Source organism: Mustela putorius, unplaced genomic scaffold, assembly GCF_011764305.1.
Source record: "Mustela putorius furo isolate JIRA1106 unplaced genomic scaffold, ASM1176430v1.1 tig00003867_pilon_pilon_pilon, whole genome shotgun sequence".
Taxonomy (NCBI): Eukaryota; Metazoa; Chordata; class Mammalia; order Carnivora; family Mustelidae; genus Mustela; species Mustela putorius.
Genome location: NW_025422019.1, coordinates 29,819,794 through 29,839,010, shown reverse-complemented (window position 1 = coordinate 29,839,010; position 19,217 = coordinate 29,819,794). Strand labels below are relative to the sequence as shown.

General features: G+C 35.5%; 1 protein-coding gene across 4 annotated transcripts in view; it reads right to left on the bottom strand.

The window, feature by feature from the left end:
* The window catches only part of MBD5 (methyl-CpG binding domain protein 5), a 185,352-nt gene that overhangs the window by 60,731 nt on the left and 105,404 nt on the right, over positions 1–19,217 (bottom strand). For 3 of the 4 annotated variants that reach the window (XM_013059048.2, XM_013059049.2, XM_004757877.3), the window contains 2 exons: positions 15,694–15,867; positions 4,191–4,864 (listed from right to left, as the gene is read on the bottom strand). In XM_013059048.2, coding sequence (XP_012914502.1) covers positions 4,191–4,303 — 113 coding nt within the window. In that variant the 5' untranslated portion in view covers positions 4,304–4,864; positions 15,694–15,867. Of the gene's footprint in view, positions 1–4,190; positions 4,865–15,693; positions 15,868–19,217 lie in introns of those variants that run through there. The other variant, XM_045066544.1, reaches the window with a different exon arrangement.

The following is a 19,217-nucleotide window of genomic DNA, read 5'->3' as shown; positions in this document are numbered from 1 at the left end:
GAAGGGAAAAAGCTTACAACCAAGGATACTTTACCTGGCACAGTTATCAATCAGAATTGATAAACAGTTTCCCAGACAAGCAAAAGCTAAAGGAATTCATCGCAAGTAAACTGGCTCTACAAGAAATATTAAAGGGACTACTTTAAGTAGAAAAGGCCATGACTAGAAATAAGAAAATATATGAAAGAAAAAAATAATCTTGCTGCTAAAGGCAAATATACAGGAAAGGTAGTGGATCAACCACTCATAATGCTAGTGTGAAGATTAGAAGATTAGAAGACAAAATCAATGATATCTGCAATAATTAAAGGATATACAAAATAAAAAGATGTAAAACACTTATGGTTTGTCAAAAAATAAAAAATAAAAAATTAAAAAAAAAAGATGTAAAACATAACATTAAAAACATAAACATGGGTAGAGGAAGAGCAAAAATGTAGTGTTTTTAGAATGCTTTCAAACTTAGGTGACCACCAACTTAAAACAGATTGTTGTATGTATAGGTTGTTATATATGAACCTCATGGTAACCCCAAACCAAAAACAGATGCACAAAATAGATACACAAACAGAAAAAATAGATACACAAAAAATAAAGCAAAAGGATTCCAAACATAAAACTAAAGAGCATCATCAAATCACAAAGGAAGAGAGCAAGAGAAGAAAAGTACAGAGAAGAACTACAAAAACAACCAGAAAACAACAAAATGGCAGTAAGTACACACATATATCAATAATAACTTCAAGTATAAATGAACTAAAATGTTTCCAATAAAAAAATACAGTGTGGCTGAAGGGATTAAAAAAACAAAAACAGAAATAAGACCCATGTGTATGCTGCCTGTAAGAGACTTAACTTCAGATCTAAGGACACACACAGACTGAAACTGAAGAAATTAAAAAAGATATTCTATGCAAAGGGAAACAAAAACAAAGCTGGGGAAGCAATATTTACATCAAAAATAGACTTTATAACAGAGACTGTAATAAGAGATTAAAAAAAGGAAATTATAAAATGATAAAGGGATCAATTTAACAAGAAGATATAACATTTGCAAATATTTATGTACCCAACAGAGCAGTGCCTAAAAAAATAAAGCAAATATTAAGAGACACAAAAGGAGAAACTGATAGCAATACTACAACAGGAGGGGGTTTTAACACCCCATTTACATCAATGGATAGATCATCCAGACAGAAAATCAATAAGGAAACACTGGCCTTAAATGACCCACTAGACCAGATTGACTTATTAGATATATACAGAACATTCCATCTCAAGAGCACACGGAGCACGGTGTCAGGGTGTGGAATAAGTCTCAATAAATTTAAGAGATTGAAAAAACCATCTTTTCCAACCAAAACAGTATAAAACAAATGTAAAATCAATTACTAGAAGACAAAGTGAAGAAACACAAACACATGGAGACTAACCATCATGCTACTGAACAACCAGTGGCCAATGAATAAATTAAAGAAGAAAAAAAAATTTGAAACAAATAAACACAACATTCTAAAATCTATGGGACACCCCAAAAGCAGTGCTAAGAGGGACATTTATAGTGATATAGGCCTGCTTCAAGAAACAAGAAAAATCTCAAATAAATAATTTAATCCTATGCCTAAAGGAACTAAAAAAGAACAAATAAAACCCAAGTTAGTAGAAAAAGGAAATAAACATTAGAGTGGAAATAAATGAAATAGAGACTAAAAATTTTAAAAAAATAGAAAAGATTGATGAAACTAAGAGCTGGTTCTTTGAAAAGATAAATGAAATTGAAAACATTTAACTAGACTCATCAAGAAAAAAAGAAAAGAGAGAGGACCCAAATGAACAAAGTAACAAATGAAAAAGAAGAAAATACCCTGAATAGCCAAGTCCAATCTTGAGAAAGAAAAACAAAGCTGGAGGTAATCACAGTCCCCATCTCAAACAATACTACAAAGCTATGTAGTCAAAACAATATGTACTAGCACAAAAACAGATACATAGGTCAATGGAACAGAATAGAGAGTACAGAAATAAACCCATGGTTATATGGTCAATTAATCTACAACAAAGGAGGCAAGAGTAAACAATGGGGGAAAAGGTAATCTCTTCAATAAGCGTTGCTAGGAAAATTAGACAGCTACTTGCAAAACAATGAAACAGGACAACTTTCTTGCACCACACAGTAAAATAAGCTCAAAATTGAAGACTTGAATGTAAAATCTGAAGCCATAAAACTCTTAAAAGGAAACATAAGCAGTAAGCTCTTCAACATCAATTTTAGCAATTTTTTTGGGGGGGGGGATTTGTCACCTCAGGCAAGGACAGGAAAAATAAAATAAAATGGGACTATATCAAATAGTGGGCTATTTATCAAATGGGACTATATCAACCTAAAAATCTTTTTACACACTGAAATAAACCACCAACAAACAAAAAGACAACTTACTGAATAAGAAAAGATACTCACAAAGGGTATATCCAATAAGGGGTTAACATCTAAAATACAGAAAGAACTCAAACAACTTAATACCCAAAAAACAAACAGTGAGATTAAAAAATGCACAGTTGACCTGAATGAACATTTTTCCAAAGAAGATATAGAGATGGCGAACAGACACATGAAAAAATGCTCAACATCACTGATTATCAGGGAAGTGCAAATAAAAGCCACAATGAGATATCCCTTCACAGGTATCAAAATGGCTGTCATTAAAAAGATAAAAAATAACAAATTTTGGTCAGGATGTAGAGAAAAAGGAATCCTGTACATTGTTGGTATGAATGTAAATTGGAACAAGAAGTTTGGGAAACAGTATGGATCTTCCTCAAAAAGTTAAAAATAGAAATACCATATGATCCAGTAATTCCACTTCTAGGTATTTAACCAAAGAAAATGAAAACACTGATTCAAAAAAACATTTGTACTTCTATGTTCATCACAGCATTATTTACAATAGCCAAGATGTGGAAACACCCTAGATGTTAACAGATAGAAGAACGCACAAAGGGCATATGGTACACACACAGAGACACACACACAAACACACACACTGGAATATTACTCAGTGAAGAAAACATATGAGATCTTGCCATGTGTGACAACATGGAGGAATGGACTGGGTAGTACGCTAAGCAAAATATGTCAGACAGAGGAAAACAAATACTGTATGACTTTACTTGTATGTGGAATCAAAAGAACAAAATAAACGAACAAGCAAAACAAAATAGAAGCAGGCTCATGATATAGAAAACAAACTGATGGCTGATAAAGGGGAGATGGGTGGAAGGACGGACAAAATACATAAAGGGGATAAAGAGGTACAATCTTTCAGATACAAAATAAGAAAGACACAGGAATGTAATGGACAGCGTAGGGAATAGTCAGTAATTATGTAATAATTTGTATGACTATTGATGATAACCAGACTTATTGAGGTGACCATTTCATAATCATACAAATATTGAATCACTATGTTGTACTAATAAAACTAATACAGTGTTAGGTCAGTTTAAAAAAACCCTGAAACTTCTTGTCAACAGTTCAGTTATTCCATTCGACTCATTGTACACTAGATATATGTCACCAAAATTAAAAAGAGCAGGCATTTGCATTTTATTTGTATGATTTTTATTTGTGAGATGAAGAGCCATCTCCATCATGACTTTTTCTTTTTTACTATTATCTGCAATAGAATAGATTAAAAACTGCACAGAAAAAAATAGGGAAATTATTTTTAACTAATATCAGGAATTAAGAAGACTCATAACTGATACTGCCTATAGATAAAAACACTCAACCTTACATCAGAAAAACCAGCCGAAGCACTAGAAGGACAGGAAAATATTGTCAAGACCTGTCAGGTCTTCGTCTAGTATTTTACATTCTCCTGTGAATGTGGTAATGATGTTTATATGTTTCTTTTAGAAATCTTTATATTTTTCTTTATCCTTGTTACAGAGATAAGCAAAATGACACCTTATATAAATACAAGTAATGCATAAAAATTTTCTCTTGTAGCCTAAGGCAATTTACAATGCAAAAAATAAAACACTCGAATATTTCTAGCACAAAGGTAATTTATTCAAATTTATGTGAGGTGCTGTCAGTGATGGTATGTTGTTTCCTCAAAAGAACAGATACTACTTCCCTAATTTTGGGACTGCACACTTGGAGTGACACAGGTAATAAGGCAGCTCACCTGACATAAAGCACTCCATTTTGATCCACACGACGCTGCCAACCCACAGGAACTTGTATAGCTGGAAGACCTCCATCTTTGTCCCCTCCGTCACAGTCCTTGCCTCCATTCATTTTCTGTGTCTGCTTGGGACTCTCCAAAGATATCAGCAATAAGATGATATCCTTATATTACAGGGCATGATGGCCTTCAAAAATGGCCAATGCAGCACAGTTTTTCCCAGACTGTACAAAATGCATTGGGAAGCTTCTGCTCAGTTTGGAACCAAGTCCTTGAAATCTGCCATTGTGGAAAAAATCAGTTTTCCATTATAATCTACATTAAATAAACAATATTTAATTCCTAAGGATGGTCTACATGGGTAAAAATGAGTGCTTCTGACTAAGGAAAATCATATTCACCAATGCTGGTACCTGCCTGAATTAGGGGAGGGGAGGAGTGTACAGTTTTTAGTTCAACATTTTGTCTTGAACCTTGATGTCAGGCTAAAATAACCTCTATAGTCTAGAGACCGGTCTCATTTTTACAGTGTGAGTCGGTTAATATTTCCAGGTACTACCCGCCTTTAGAGGCCACATTCTTTAAATTTTCTCTTCATCTTCCAATCAGAATCCAAGATGTCGTAGGTTGGTTCATCTGATGTTTTCATGTCTTCAAAATTCCAATAATGTAGCCTGAAACATATTCAAATGTGTAAACTTTATATTTAATATTGAAAACTGAGAAGCTGCACATGTTTAAAAATAAATAAACTCCTAAGTGCACCAAACCACTTTGGTATTCTCTGCCGTCAAAATTACATGTCAAGTTTGTCTAGCTTTCTTCTTCCGACTTGATCCCCTTACTCTAGTTAACCAATTTGCTTGCTCTTTGCCACATGTAACTTTCTAATTATTAGAGATAGATACATGATCATGGCATTTCTCTCTCTCTGTCTCTCACACACACACGCACACACACGCACGCATGCACCCAACCTCCTTCTTACAATAACAATATATCTATCGTCTCTTATTATCTCCTCTTATGCTCTTACAATTGGAAAGTTTCATATTAATCCAATTACATTTTATCACTTTTTAATTGTATATGCCCTTAAAATTTACTTTTCTTTCCAAATCATCATATTGGCCTCAAGAAGAACAGGTGTTTTTTAAAAAAATTAAAAGAAAATATACAGCACATTTTCAAGTACAAGAGATTCCTCTCACTGTTCTGGAATATAAGGGTGGGAGTTGCTTTATAGTTAAGATTTACAAATTCCTGTCTATTATGGGGTACTCTCTTAATTCCTTTATTTTTTTTTAAGGTTTTATTTATTTATTTGACAGAGAGAAATAACAAGTAGATGGAGAGGCAGGTAGAGAGAGAGAGAGAGAGGGAAGCAGGCTCCCTGCTGAGCAGAGAGCCCGACGTGGGACTCGATCCCAGGACCCTGAGACCACGACCCGAGCCGAAGGCAGTGGCTTAACCCACTGAGCCACATAGGTGCCCCTCTTAATTCCTTTATTAAGTCATAAGGTGCTGCTTGGGGAAAATACACTGGCTTGAGATAACAGCAATCAGTGATACTGTGGAAAGCTTGAAAGAAAGAATGAAATTGTTAAATAAAATAAAGATGGCAAATAAAAATTTTAAAAGATTTAGTACTTAATCCTAATGGAGAATGTGATGTAACAATTGCCAGCATTATTTCTGGTGGTATACAAGCCTTTCTATAATCAATTTAATATGTAGTGGGTAACTACATTGTGGGACTCATGAACTTATACTAAAGGATGAATAAAAAAATCATTTTTTTGTTGTATTTTATGAGTGGGACATATGGCTTGGGATAAAAATGTCCAATGATAGCATCTTCTACAGATTCAAAAAATGTTGTACTCAAACAACTTAACTGAAGGTGAAGATGATACACTCTTGAAAACTGTGTCAAAGGACGTAAGAATCACGAAAATATTAAAATTGTTTAAAAATTTTCAATAAAAGGCTATTTTAGATGTTTAAAATATATATGTGTAACTTAACTAATTAAACTGTGTAAATACACACATAACTAGTTTATCTACATCCCTAAAAGCCTACAATTTAAGTCAGCCCCAAACATTTGTGGGCCTGTCTTTATTGAGAAAACAGGAGAAAGCCTTACACTAAAAGGCTTCATGTATTCAGGCATATGCTCTATTTGTAGCCTGGGCTCAGAGACAGAGCAAAGGCATTGTAATTTAGCATATACTCATTTAGCTGAAAGTCATAAACCATGTGCGTGGGTGCTGTAAACATCAACAAGCTATGGGAAAAGTAGCAAAAAAATATTGGGAAAAATGTGGGGTACAAAGAAAAGTGCCCAGAAGTATCATTCCCAGTGGTGTCTCAAGCTGTTAACATTGCTGGGGCCACTCCACTGTGTCTATACTTCTCACAGAAATGACCCACTTGTCTCCCATTCCTTGTACCTTGAACCATGACTCCTGCTGATGATGTATGTGTTTATTCAAGTTTCATTTGATAGTCAGCAGCTACTAGGTACAGGGTACTACGCTCTGGCTGGAGTATCAAGATGGGAGGCACCTCTTTATCCATAGCCCAGGGTAATGTTTGACAGTAAGGAGCTGTTCAGTGTGGAAGAATATAAAGAAAAGAGGGAGGAAGGATGAGAAAGGATGGAGAGAACAAGGAAGGGTCAGTCCTCCCCAGTGGAGTTCCCAGCGCTACTTGAAAGATGGGAAAGAGACATGAATTTTGTGTCATCCTGGACTCCCAGTTTTGTCAAATAGTAACAGACCCTGATTATTGAACCTGTTTTTTTTTTTTTAACAGTCCTTTTCATGCTTATTTTATTACCTTGCTTTCCCAATAAAAAGTAGAAAAAAGTTGCTGATCATTAGATTGGACTGGCTCTCATTCTCCTATTTTTGAGCTTTCTGATAATTTGGGGCCTCTTTTCTTTTTTCTTTCCTTCCCCCCCTTTCCTTCCTTCCTTCTTTTTTCTTTCTTTCCTTATTTATTTATTTTTGTTTGTTTGTTTGTTTGTGAGTTTGTCTACTCTTGCATGTGATGCCAACTTCCCTGAGGCAGGCTGGCTCTCTCCATTAAGTAATTTGTGGACCTGCCAGAGAGTAACGTTGAATTGATTCCTGCCAAATGTCTCTCTCATATTTCAGTAATGAAAAATACAAATATCTGATGGCTGGGTTTTGCTTGGACCAGCAGTTCCCAAAGCATGGTCCTGGGACAAACATCGTTATTGTCAGTAATGTCCAGGAACTTATCAGAAATACAAATGCACAGGCCTGGCCCCAGACTTAAGGAATTAGAAACTCTGGGGGCCACTCTGTTCTTTAAGAAGCCTCTGGGTGATTCTGATGCATGCTCAAGTTTGAGATCAACTGGCTAAAGCCCCTGCCTCCTTCCCAGGACACGGCCGTCTAATATCTCCACACTATGCAGGCAGCCAGTCCTCTATTCCCTTTTGGCCCCAGGGGAGGTCATCCTTTTTTGCTGATACTTGGGCCTTCTAGAAGCAGCTCAGTTGCAGGAGCCTTAGGGACTCTTCACAGAGCAGAGGCCCAGAAACTACACAATTATCATTTACATATCTGTAAGTGGCCCCGATTTTCTCAACATTCATTTTGTGAATTTGGAAAATTCAGAGATGTTTGAAGGTGAAAATGAAAATTGAACTGTAATCTCACTGTTGAATAACAACCACTGCAAACCTGAATGTACTTTAATCATTGTCTTAGAAAGTTTTAAAAGCACAATTTAAAAAAGAATTTATAATAACAAACAATAAAACACCACTCCAAATTCACAATGAAAGCATTTGTCAGTTCTGCTTATGTTTAAAAATAAAGTACTATTACAGTTAGAGTTAAATACTATCTCCCTCTCCCATCTCATCTTTTTTTAGCTCTATTTCCTTCTCTTCTATCTTAAGGCAACCACCATCATGATTCCAGTCCTCTTTCTTCTAGGTATGCTTTTATTCCCTATTTATATTTTCAATATAAATAATTTCTGGTGGTGTTATATGTGTTTTAAAATTTTATATAAACACTCTCACACATACATATCATTCTGCAACTTGCTTTTTAAAATTGAGAGCTATCTCAGTTGAGATACACAGATCTATCTCTGTTGCAGATATACAGATCCAATTTGTTAATTTTTAACATCTGAATGGTATTGTATCATATGATTATACAACTATTCATCTACTGGCATATTTATCATATTAATGTTAGGTTGTAGAGTCTGTACATTCTCAACTTTTCAGATACTGCCAAATTGTTCTCCAAAGTTGCTCTGATTCCAAGTTTTTTCCATGTTATAAATGCATCTTTTCCTTTAAATATTGAATCATTACCACTTTATTTTCATCCTGAGCATTTGACTATGGTATTAAATACTTTTCCAAAATATGACTTTCAATTGCTGGATAGAATTTTAGGAGATATATCTATGTCTATAATTTATTTACTTCTCTTTTGTCAACATAGATTTTCTGCTGAATTTTCACAACTACAAATAAATCTGAGATAACTATATCTGTATATAAATCAATAGCCACTTTGTTAATTTACTGAGAATTATTTGGTAAAACAGAGTTTTATAATTTTAAGACCCTTGAAAAGTTTCTTAAAGTGACAAAAGGGTAGTTTTGGGAAAGCACTTCAGGCCATGGTTCTCAAACTTTTGAAACCCATGTATATCCTCTTCTGCTATTTATGAAAATCTTCTCTTTGCCTCTAAGATTCTGGTAAGTTTATCATTTACATAGACTCATCATTCAAGATTTAGTCAAGCTTTATTTTTATAGTTTATATTATAAAAACAGTAGTTTTTCTTCTTTTCTTAATTTAACATAAAAAACTACATATCTACAACATTTTTCCTTCATCTTCCCTGGAAATTCCATTATTACCTTGTTTATATGGCTTGGTGTAAGCCTAATATACATAGGTCAAAACAGAAAAGAAAGAGTGGTATGAAAGTTACCTCCATCTCACTAACATTCAGAATCAGGAATAGATCTTACACTTAGGACAGAATTTAAGTTTTTTTCACAGTTTTGGCAACAACAATAATATAATTCAAAAAGTGGTGTGTGTGTGTGTATGTGTATGTTCTGAGGAGATGTACCACAATTCTACCAACATTTTCATTTTCCTACTTCCTTTCAATATATAAATTAGTCTGAGAATGGGCTTTTGGGGAATTGAATTTAGTGGCTTGATTTACTTCTTTGCATTGGCTTCTTCTGACCATCTGGAATTCAAATTAGATGTCACGTCCTGGAAGACACTACACTATAAACCACAGGTAATCTCTCGGACTTTAAGTCACTGATACATCCTGTCATCCATCTGTTTGTTATCATTTATTTGTTTGTTCACCGGCTATCTCTTCCCAGCGGAGTGTAAACTCCCTTAGAGCATGAACGAGTCTCTCTAGGTCCTTCTTATATTCCCAGTTCCTGGTAGTGCCTGGCCTGGAGTAGGCGCTTAAGTGCTTCCTGAAGACTATGCATATTCTAATGAATCAACATAGTTTTATATTCTGATTTTTGCCATGGAGGCTTATAAAGATTTTTTAGCAATATATGCATCTAAAATGAAAGAGAGGTTTTTAAAAGAAGCCAATAGAAGCCAATGAGTATTAAAGTTGACAAAATATACAAAAGATGTTTTGCTCTAGATCTGTCCCTGAGGATCTCATAATCTCTGAGTGATGATTTCTGTGTAGAAAGTATGATAGGGCTTCTAAGAAAATTAACAGACTGACTTTGTGCTTTATTTGTAAAGTGTATCAGTTTTATTTATGAAGTAGTTATATATACATTTAATTGGATTAATAAAGAAACAATTAAATGAATCCAACAATATAAAAATTAAACTTGTATTTCAATAGGATGCTAATTAATGCAATAGAGCTTTTTCTTCATTTGCTTTGCTGACATTCTTGTCAACCTAAGAATACACTCACTACTTAATGAAGTATTAAATATATATTTTAAAAGTATTCTCGAAACATCATCAAGACTATCAGATTATGACATCATGAAAATTGATAAGTAGCTATTCTTCATAAATCCAGTAACATCAAACATTATAATTTCTTCTGAATTATGTCACATAAACTTGACTAATGGTAAAATAATAAGTTGATTTTTGAGTCATATAATTTCATGAGTAAATTCTATTAAAACATTTAAAATGACATCACACATTGATCTTGTACCCAGTGGAGTTCCTTGGATGTATAGTAGGATAGAATGAATACCAGATGAACTGCTGATTTATCAAGGTAAGACTATGTAAATCAGGTAAAATACCAATATTTCATACATTATATAATTCTAAGCCATCATTTATACTCTTTATGCTATGGTTATCATCTTAGTCCTTGAAATATTTAAAGTTAATTAAGAAGTCTATTCGATTCCAACATTTGCAAGTGAATGCCTCATGTTCTCCAGCTGGGAACAAATCTCACATAAAACCTACCTCTATGCTTAAATTTCGAAATAATTATGTACACACCACAACAGATATGATTGGATTAAAAAAATAACATCAGCATTAGCATTTTGGAGAGTAATGTCTGAGTGGCTACAACATTATTATCATTTGATTGGGTAAAAATGGATATACTCATAATCTTTACATCATTATTAGTTAAATTATGCTGTTAGAGCAACCCTCAATCACGTTTCTCCTTTCCAATTACCTTTCACCCTCCTATCAATTATTCAAACAGCTCCTTCACAGTACTTAGCCAGCCCTCCCATCCAACCTCCCCATCTGTTTCACCTTTCACCTATTTATTCAAGCTATATGCATTTTTATTTATGAGCACACTTATCTTGCAGTTACATCTTTTTTCATTTTTAAAAAAACTTCCCCTTAGATTATCCCTATATTCATTCTGGTTCTTATTGTCATTTGGTTCTTATCTTCATTGTATAGCACTTTTCTAAAACATACTTCTCATATGCATCCAATGTAAGGCTCTATCAGGTTCTACTATCAGGCTCTACTTACCCCAAACTACCCTCAGCCCATTTACATTTGTTTCATACAGTTGTGTTAGGGTACATCTATAAGCACATCTTTCCTGCCCTGATTACTGAAGCTCTCCAGTTCCCAATGTCTTTGCCCTGCTAGGGCAGAAAAGTGTAAACATTCACAACCTATACATGAGGGATCATATTTACATAGGAGGGTTACATTTTTTCACAAACTCGGAAGGTATGGGAATAGGTTCCTCAGAAGGAGGCCAGTTCTTAAAGTCAAGGTAACAGGCATCTTGGCCTATGCCCATCTATGGTTAGGGGAATTATTTATATCCATTTCTAGCTGCCAATGCAACTTATATACTCTAGTCACACAGAAGTCCTCAGAGAGCAAAATGTTGAGTATAGTAGACTGCAATTGGCCTGTAGCTCCTTTTATCAGGAAGTAGGATTTATTACTCTGCACTTTGAATCTAGTCTGGCCTTGCAACTTGCTCTGACCAGTGGAATGTGATAGATGTGATAGACTCAAGTGCTGAGTCTAAACCTTGCATCTTCCACCCTTGCTTCTTGGAATGTCACTGTCCCAAGAACAACCTGAACCAGGCTGCTTAAGAATGGGAATCCAGGTGAGGAGAGACAAGCCCAGCTAGTCCAGTCAAAACAGCTGGCTAAGACATGGGAGTCCAGTCAACGCCATGTGGACCAGGGATGAGCTGGCCCAGCTGAACCCAACCTACACTGCCAACCCACAAAATCATGACTATTTTTTCAGAGCCAAAAATTACACAGAAAACAACCCATAAGCCTAAAAATAGGGTTTTATGTAAATTAATTATTGTATTGAGCAGCTATGTAGCTCTACCCTTTATTAGTTTGTGACCTTGGGCAAGTTTTAAAATTTCTTTCCTTTATAAAACAGAGATTATAGCCCTATAGAATTGTTCTGTGGATACAAGTTAAAAGTCTTAAACCAGGGGTGCCTGGGTGGCTCAGTGGGTTAAGCCTCTGCCTTCAGCTCAGGTCATGATCCCAGGGTCCTGGGCTCGAGCCCTGCATCAGACTCTCTGCTCAGAGGGGAGCCTGCCTCCCCCTCTCTTTCTGCCTGCCTCTCTGACTACTTGTGATCTCTGTCTGTCAAATAAATAAATGAAATCTTAAAAAAAAAAAGTCTTAAACCAGTGGCCAGCACACAGTGAGTAGCTAAATTATTATTTATGCATAGCTATTAAAATCATGTTATGGAAAACTTAATAGCACTGTAAAAGATCCATGATATTGTCAGGTGAAAAAAAATACTACAAATCTTCATTTACAAAAATGCTGCTACATATGTAGATGTGGAACAGAGCAGCACTGCCCTCTCACTGGTTGTCTCTAGCTAGTAGGAATATGAATGATTTTTATTTTCTTCATTGCTTTCCTGTATTTTCAGAATTTTCCATAGCAAAAATGTATTGACTTTTCAATCAGGAAAAATATTATTTCCAAAAAACTAAATATTATATCCATAGATCAGCCAAGTAATGTTTTCCTAATCTTTAAAAGCATTAGGGAAACATTTTTTGGGAATAGTCACAAGCCTTGTGCCTAGTATTATGCTATTATTTTTCTTTCTGTTTTAGCCAAGTAGAGAAAAATATACAAAATCCTACATTAACCTGGATGTTCTAAATACTAGAAAAACAATTAAGATTATCCCTTTGATTGGTTCTAAAATGCTTCAGAGTATCACTCTTAATTTTCTGCTTGGAATATATCTCCCATCCCTACATTCTTGTTCATTAAAGCAACTTCTATTTCTCTTGGTTTAAATGTCACTTCCTCAGAGAGGCCTTCCCAGGTTTCTCTAACCATTAGTTGGTTTTCCAAGTCTAAACTGGGTACTCCTTGCAACTCCTCCTTATAATGTCCAGTATTTCACATATATTACTGCACATAACTAAGCTTTCTTTTTACCCTTACCATTCTGCATGACTGTAAAGAAAGAGCATTTGGGAAAAGTTAAAGTTTCCCCTTGTGCCTTTAAAAATATTTAAGGGCACCTCAGTTCTTGATTTTGGCTCAGATAATGATCTCAGGGTTTTAAGATCGAGCCTGGCACTGGGTTCGGCACTGGGGGTGGAACTTTCTTAAGATTCTCTCTCTCCCTTTCCCTCTGCCCCCCATGCTCACGCAGTCTCTCTCTCTCTAATAAAATAAATAAATAAATAAATAAAGATAAAAATATTCAAGGAAGTGGAAATTGAGGGTCGGTATACATATGTAAAAAATTCTTACTATACATTCTTTTATTTATTTATTTGAGAAAGAGGGAGAGAGAGAGTATGCAAGTAGGGGGAGGGGCTAATGGATGGGGAAAGGCAGAGAATCTCAAGAAGAGATTGTGCAGATGCCAAGGTTGGGCTCATCTCATGAACCTGAGATCAGGATCTGAGCCAAAACCAAGAGTTGGAGCCTTAACTGGCTGAGCCACTCATGTGCCCCCATTTTACTTTCTTAAAAGCTAAAAAGTATACAATCACTAGCTCCCAAATATGTATTCTGAAAAAAAAAGAGAGGACTGTTTAAAGTATAATAATAAGTTATACCAGCACATCTATAAATTAACTGATAAACTCACTACACTGCTGAGGGAAAAATTATTTATGATTTCTTTCTGCATTAGCCACCAGCAGAGTTTGCTATTTTCGTTTTTCTGTAGTATAGTGAAGTTTCTCTTAGAGAATACTTAGAAAAAAATACTTGTCTGCATTTACATAATCTATTGTAGAGTAGACTAAAGAAGTTTAAGGAGTAACTTTCATATTTTATCTGTACATTACTGGTATTGTGGCTACTTCAGGAACAACTCAATATATACAGGCCAAATCATTGTTGAGAAATGATGTATATCAATTTTTCCCCCCAAACTATACAAATAACAAGACAATTATGAAAACATCAATTTGAAGAGATATATGCACTCCTATGTTCTTTGCAGAATTATTTACAATAGCTAAGATACGGAAGCAATCTAAACATGCATTAATGGATGAATGAATAAAGAAGATGTGGTACATATATACATGATGGAATATACTCAGTCACAAAGAAGAATGAAACTTGCCATTTGTGACAACATGAATGGACCTAGAGGTTATTATGCCAAGTGAAGTAAGTCAGATAATGAAAGACAAATACTACTGGATTTCACTTACTTATGGAATCTAAAAAAATAAATGAACAAACAAAATGAAACAAAAACAGACTTGTAGATACAGGAAACAAACCTTTTGTTACTAGAAGGGAGAGGGCTTGGAGGGTAGGCAAAATAATGAAGGAGATTAAGAGGTAAAACCTTCCAGTTATAAAATAAGTAAGTCATGAGTATGTAATGTACAGCATAGGGAATACAGTCAGTAATGTTGCAATAACTCCGTATAGGGACAGGTGGTAACTAGATTTATCATAGGGATCATTTTGTAAGGTAGGAAAATATTTAATCACTATGATGTACACCTGAAAGTAATAGGATATTGTATATCAGTCATACTTCAATTTAAAATTAATTAAAGAAATCTGTGTTAAAAAAAGAATGAGACAATTATGAATTATGCCCCTCTGGGGTTGTATAACATATTTAAACAACTCATATTTATATACTCTTTTACATACAAGTGTTTAGCACTCTTCAATTCATCTGGCAATAGATACCCAGTTACTACTTGGAGTAATCAGTTCTGTAGAGAGGTAATGGTGCCCACTAACCTTGAAAATCAGTTTACTCAAGGAGGGAATAAGAAGACTCCTCAGCCATTGTAGAAACCCACCCAAAGATACAGTCTCTAAATATGCACCAATATCTAGGAACACTCAGGTCCAATCAATGCTTCCAACAAGTGTAATTAAATGTAAAACATAACTATAGTCTAGTTGTTCAATAAGGTCTTTCAAGAAGGAAGAGAAGGAATATTATCTCTGTGTGGATTCCAAAAACAGGAGTCCAAAGCATATAATCCCTCGGTCCCATGAAATAAGTGAACTTTTACTGTGTTTATGTAGCTGACATACCAGGAACAAAATGAATGAGTAGTAATACCTACAGATGTTTTGTGGTGTCATATGAAAAGTGTCTCAAGGAAACTCCACTTAGCATTGGACTGCTAACTGGAATGCTGAGGGAGGCAGAGGAAATGTAGCAGCCAAAGAAAACTTATGCACAAGTATTCAGGTTGCAGAGGAAGGCAGTTTCAGTATCATAAAACCAGGTATAGAGTGTCCTAGAGAACATGCTGAAGAAAAGCAAAACCTGTAGGAAATGAAGTCTCTAATTTAACAAACAGTTAAACAAAATACAAGACTAAGTTACAAACGAGAAGACTCTGGGCCAAATCCCACTTGCAGAAGTGTTTGGCATGAACACAGTTTGAGACTAATAGTAAAATTAGTTGACTATATTTAAATTAAAGGATTTCACATGAAAATTTGCATTTCCTGCTTTACCTGAGAAACTGGACAATGTGGTAATACTAGGTCAACATTCCTGCTTTTCAACAATTATCTGGAACGGAGCAGTGGCTGCTCCTTCAGAAAGGACTTGGCTCTCCAGTTCAGTGCAGTGGGTTGCTGCTTCATTCCCATCAGCCTGGCCTCTGTAGGCACTTGGGTTTCCAATCTCTGGAATAGAAAGGACCTTGAGATAAGGCTTGAAGGACTCACTGTGGCCTCTGACAAGAAGTACAACTTTTTTTTTTTTTTTTTTAAACAACCACTTAACCTACACTTCATAGTTTCTTCACAGTGGTGGAGAATGAACTCAGTGGATCATCACACATTAGTATGTGAAGAGCTGGTAAGGCAGTTAAAACCATGAGCAAACAGTTAATTTTCTTGATAAAATTGAGATGACTGAAACCATGGTGATTTTTGAGTTGGAGGAGGTAGAGGTTACACAGAATTTTCACCCAACTTCAATCTTCTATCACCCCTTCTTTTATAGCCCCATCATCAGTAACACCACATTAGCATTATCTTAAGAACTCATCTTGGGATCAAAGAATTATGGAAGCAAATTGTACATTACCATTATTGAGTTGTGAAATGCCACCCCTTGACTTTTAACATTGTTTCCTTTCAGCAAATAGGGAAAAAAATCACAAGGACTTTCAAAAGTGTATTTGAGACCTTATCACCCCTTACTCTATTTTCTCCTAGCCATCAAGGAGACATTGACAAGGTTCTTTCTCAGTCAGGGCAACATAATCCTTGGGACAGTGTACTCATTTTCTTCTCTTTCCATAGCTAATGAACAACCTTCTGATTTTTGTTGGATTTCATAGGTGCTTTGATATCAAGTTCATAATTTGGATATTTGGTATAAGTATTTCAGTCAATGAAGGCAAATAAACAGATAAATGGCTTACATTTGGCTTATACATTAATTTCTTATAAATACAGGTGATCTGTATCAGACCCTAAAAAGTCCCATCACCCATGAGAGCAATGGCAAATAATTTTTTTCTTGATTTTCTTTATTTTTTAGAGTAATCTCTATGTCCAACATAAGGCTTGAATTCATGACTTTGAGATCAAGAGTCGTGTATCTATTGACTGAGCCAGCCATGCACCCTCAACTTTTTCTTCTAATTGGAAGAGTAAGGACCACATGCTGGACCATAATTACAACACAGGATGCTCCTCCATCTTTGTGTATTTCCTGAGAGCCAGCCTACTTGTTCTTTTTTTGCTTTTGGTTTTAGGCCAAAGCAGGACAGGGGAATGTGCATAGGACATGGTGTACATATGCTTGAACATTGCTGTTTCTCAGAAAGCCGCCAGGAGAAACAAAGCACCAGCTAAGGAATATGGAACCTAGATTAAATAACTATGTCCCTGTAGTCCTGATATATTAAAGGCACTCCAGACATTAGGTTGAGTGTTTTAACTATTTACTGGGCATCAACTACACGTGAAGCACAGTAATGGATATCAAGGAACTGAACATAAAGAGCATACATGACTGGGAGGTGGAGGGCAGGGAGTAAGGCAATTAGGGAAACAGGTAATTACAATACTGAATGACACTGGCTATAATAGGGCTAAATGTGGAGTGCTAAAGGAGCACAAAGAGCGAGCTAGTCTAGTTTTCAGGGATCAGAGAAAGGGAGACACAGGATATATTTAAAGATGCACTGAAGTTAGACAAAGAAAGGTTAGTAGGAGACCTCAAACTTCATCTCATCCGTGCATATGATCTTAGTTCCAAAAGAGTCATATTGAAGATTTTATGTTTCTGTCTGATAACAATTCCAATATTGGATATATATTTTTAAGCTGGTAAGCAAGCATAAAGGTCTCATTTTGTCAGACCTTTTAACCTTGAGATGGGCTAAGTGATGAAGCATTAATGAATATTTTGTGCAGGAAGGTCTGGATGCCTGCCTCATGCCTGAAACAGAAAACAGTGACCTGATATCCAGATAAGCAGATACTGTTTTCTAGAAGAAATACTATCAAAGTACAATGATTCACTTCAATAAGAAAGTATTTTTAGATGTGAGTGCACTGGAAACAGAAGCTAAAATGAGCAAGATATGGATGAGGGAGTTTTAGCCTGTAGATAAAGTAGTTCAAAACCATTTGGAAGTATATCCTTCAATAAAAGAAGTTCATAAGTGATGAAAATAAGGTGACTACTATTCTAAAGCTATTCAAGACAAAGGTATGAACAATATTAGCTGACTTCCTACCATCTTCTGGGAACAGCACTGAATATTTTACACATAAATATATTAACTTGTTTAATCCTTATCACAACTCTATACATAAACATTATTATTTTTTCTTTTCTAGAATTAAGGATATGGAGGCAAGAGAAATTAAATTAGTTTCTCTTTTTCTCTCTGGTAATTTATATCCCCCTTTCCTATTTTATTGTTTTTTTCCTTAGTGTTTACCCCATTTTACATTTACCCTACTGTTATTTCCTCTACATTTTTAACATTTACCGTCTTGTGATTTCCTCTGACAAGAGCATAAGCTCTGTGAGCACATGACCATATAAATCATCACAACAGAAAAAATTCCTTATAATTTTTTGCTTTAGGTTCAAGACTCCTTGAAAGCTGGCTGTCTTACAACTTTTTAAAAAATTTCTCATAGCACAAAGTATAGAACCTTACACATGCTGGAGTCAAAAATATTTGTCGAGTGAACGATGAGCATAATTAATTGGCAAGCATGTACTGAGTCCTTGTCATGCTTAGCACTGCACGTGTCACTGTCAGATTGCAAAGTACAGAATACTATCAATGTTCTCAAAGAACTTAACACCTAGGAACAGAAATAGGTAAATGCATGAGGAATACCCAGGTGCAAAATAAGAAGGTCTCACATTTCATTATTTCCATTCTTCAACCTAATAATATCTGAAAATGCTTACTGAGCACTCCTCCCAAGACATCCTAGTAGTTTGCTGCATTTAACTTTCATGGAAATGCCAGGACTGTTCAGTTTCATGCTTATGCATGTGTTGTTCCCTGGACTTAAGATTTCTTTCTGTATTCTTTTTTTTTTCTTTTTAAGATTTTATTTATTTCTGAGAGAGAGAGACAGCACAAGTAGGCAGAGGGAGAGGGAGCAGAGCAGGGAGTCTGAAGCGGGGCTCCATCCCAGAACCCTGAGATCTGACCTGAGCCAAAGGCAGGCAGATGCTCAACCAACTGAGCCATCAGAGTGCCCCTTCCTTCTGCATTCTTTTTTTTTTTTTTTAAAGATTTTATTTATTTATTTGACAGAGAGAAATCACAAGTAGATGGAGAGGCAGGCAGAGAGAGAGAGAGAGAGGGAAGCAGGCTCCCTGCCGAGCAGAGAGCCTGATGCGGGACTCGATCCCAGGACCCTGAGATCATGACCTGAGCCGAAGGCAGCGGCTTAACCCACTGAGCTACCCAGGCGCCCTCCTTCTGCATTCTTAAAGCAACCTTGTATTCTTTACACTCTAGGGTTAACTCCTCCATAAAGTCCCA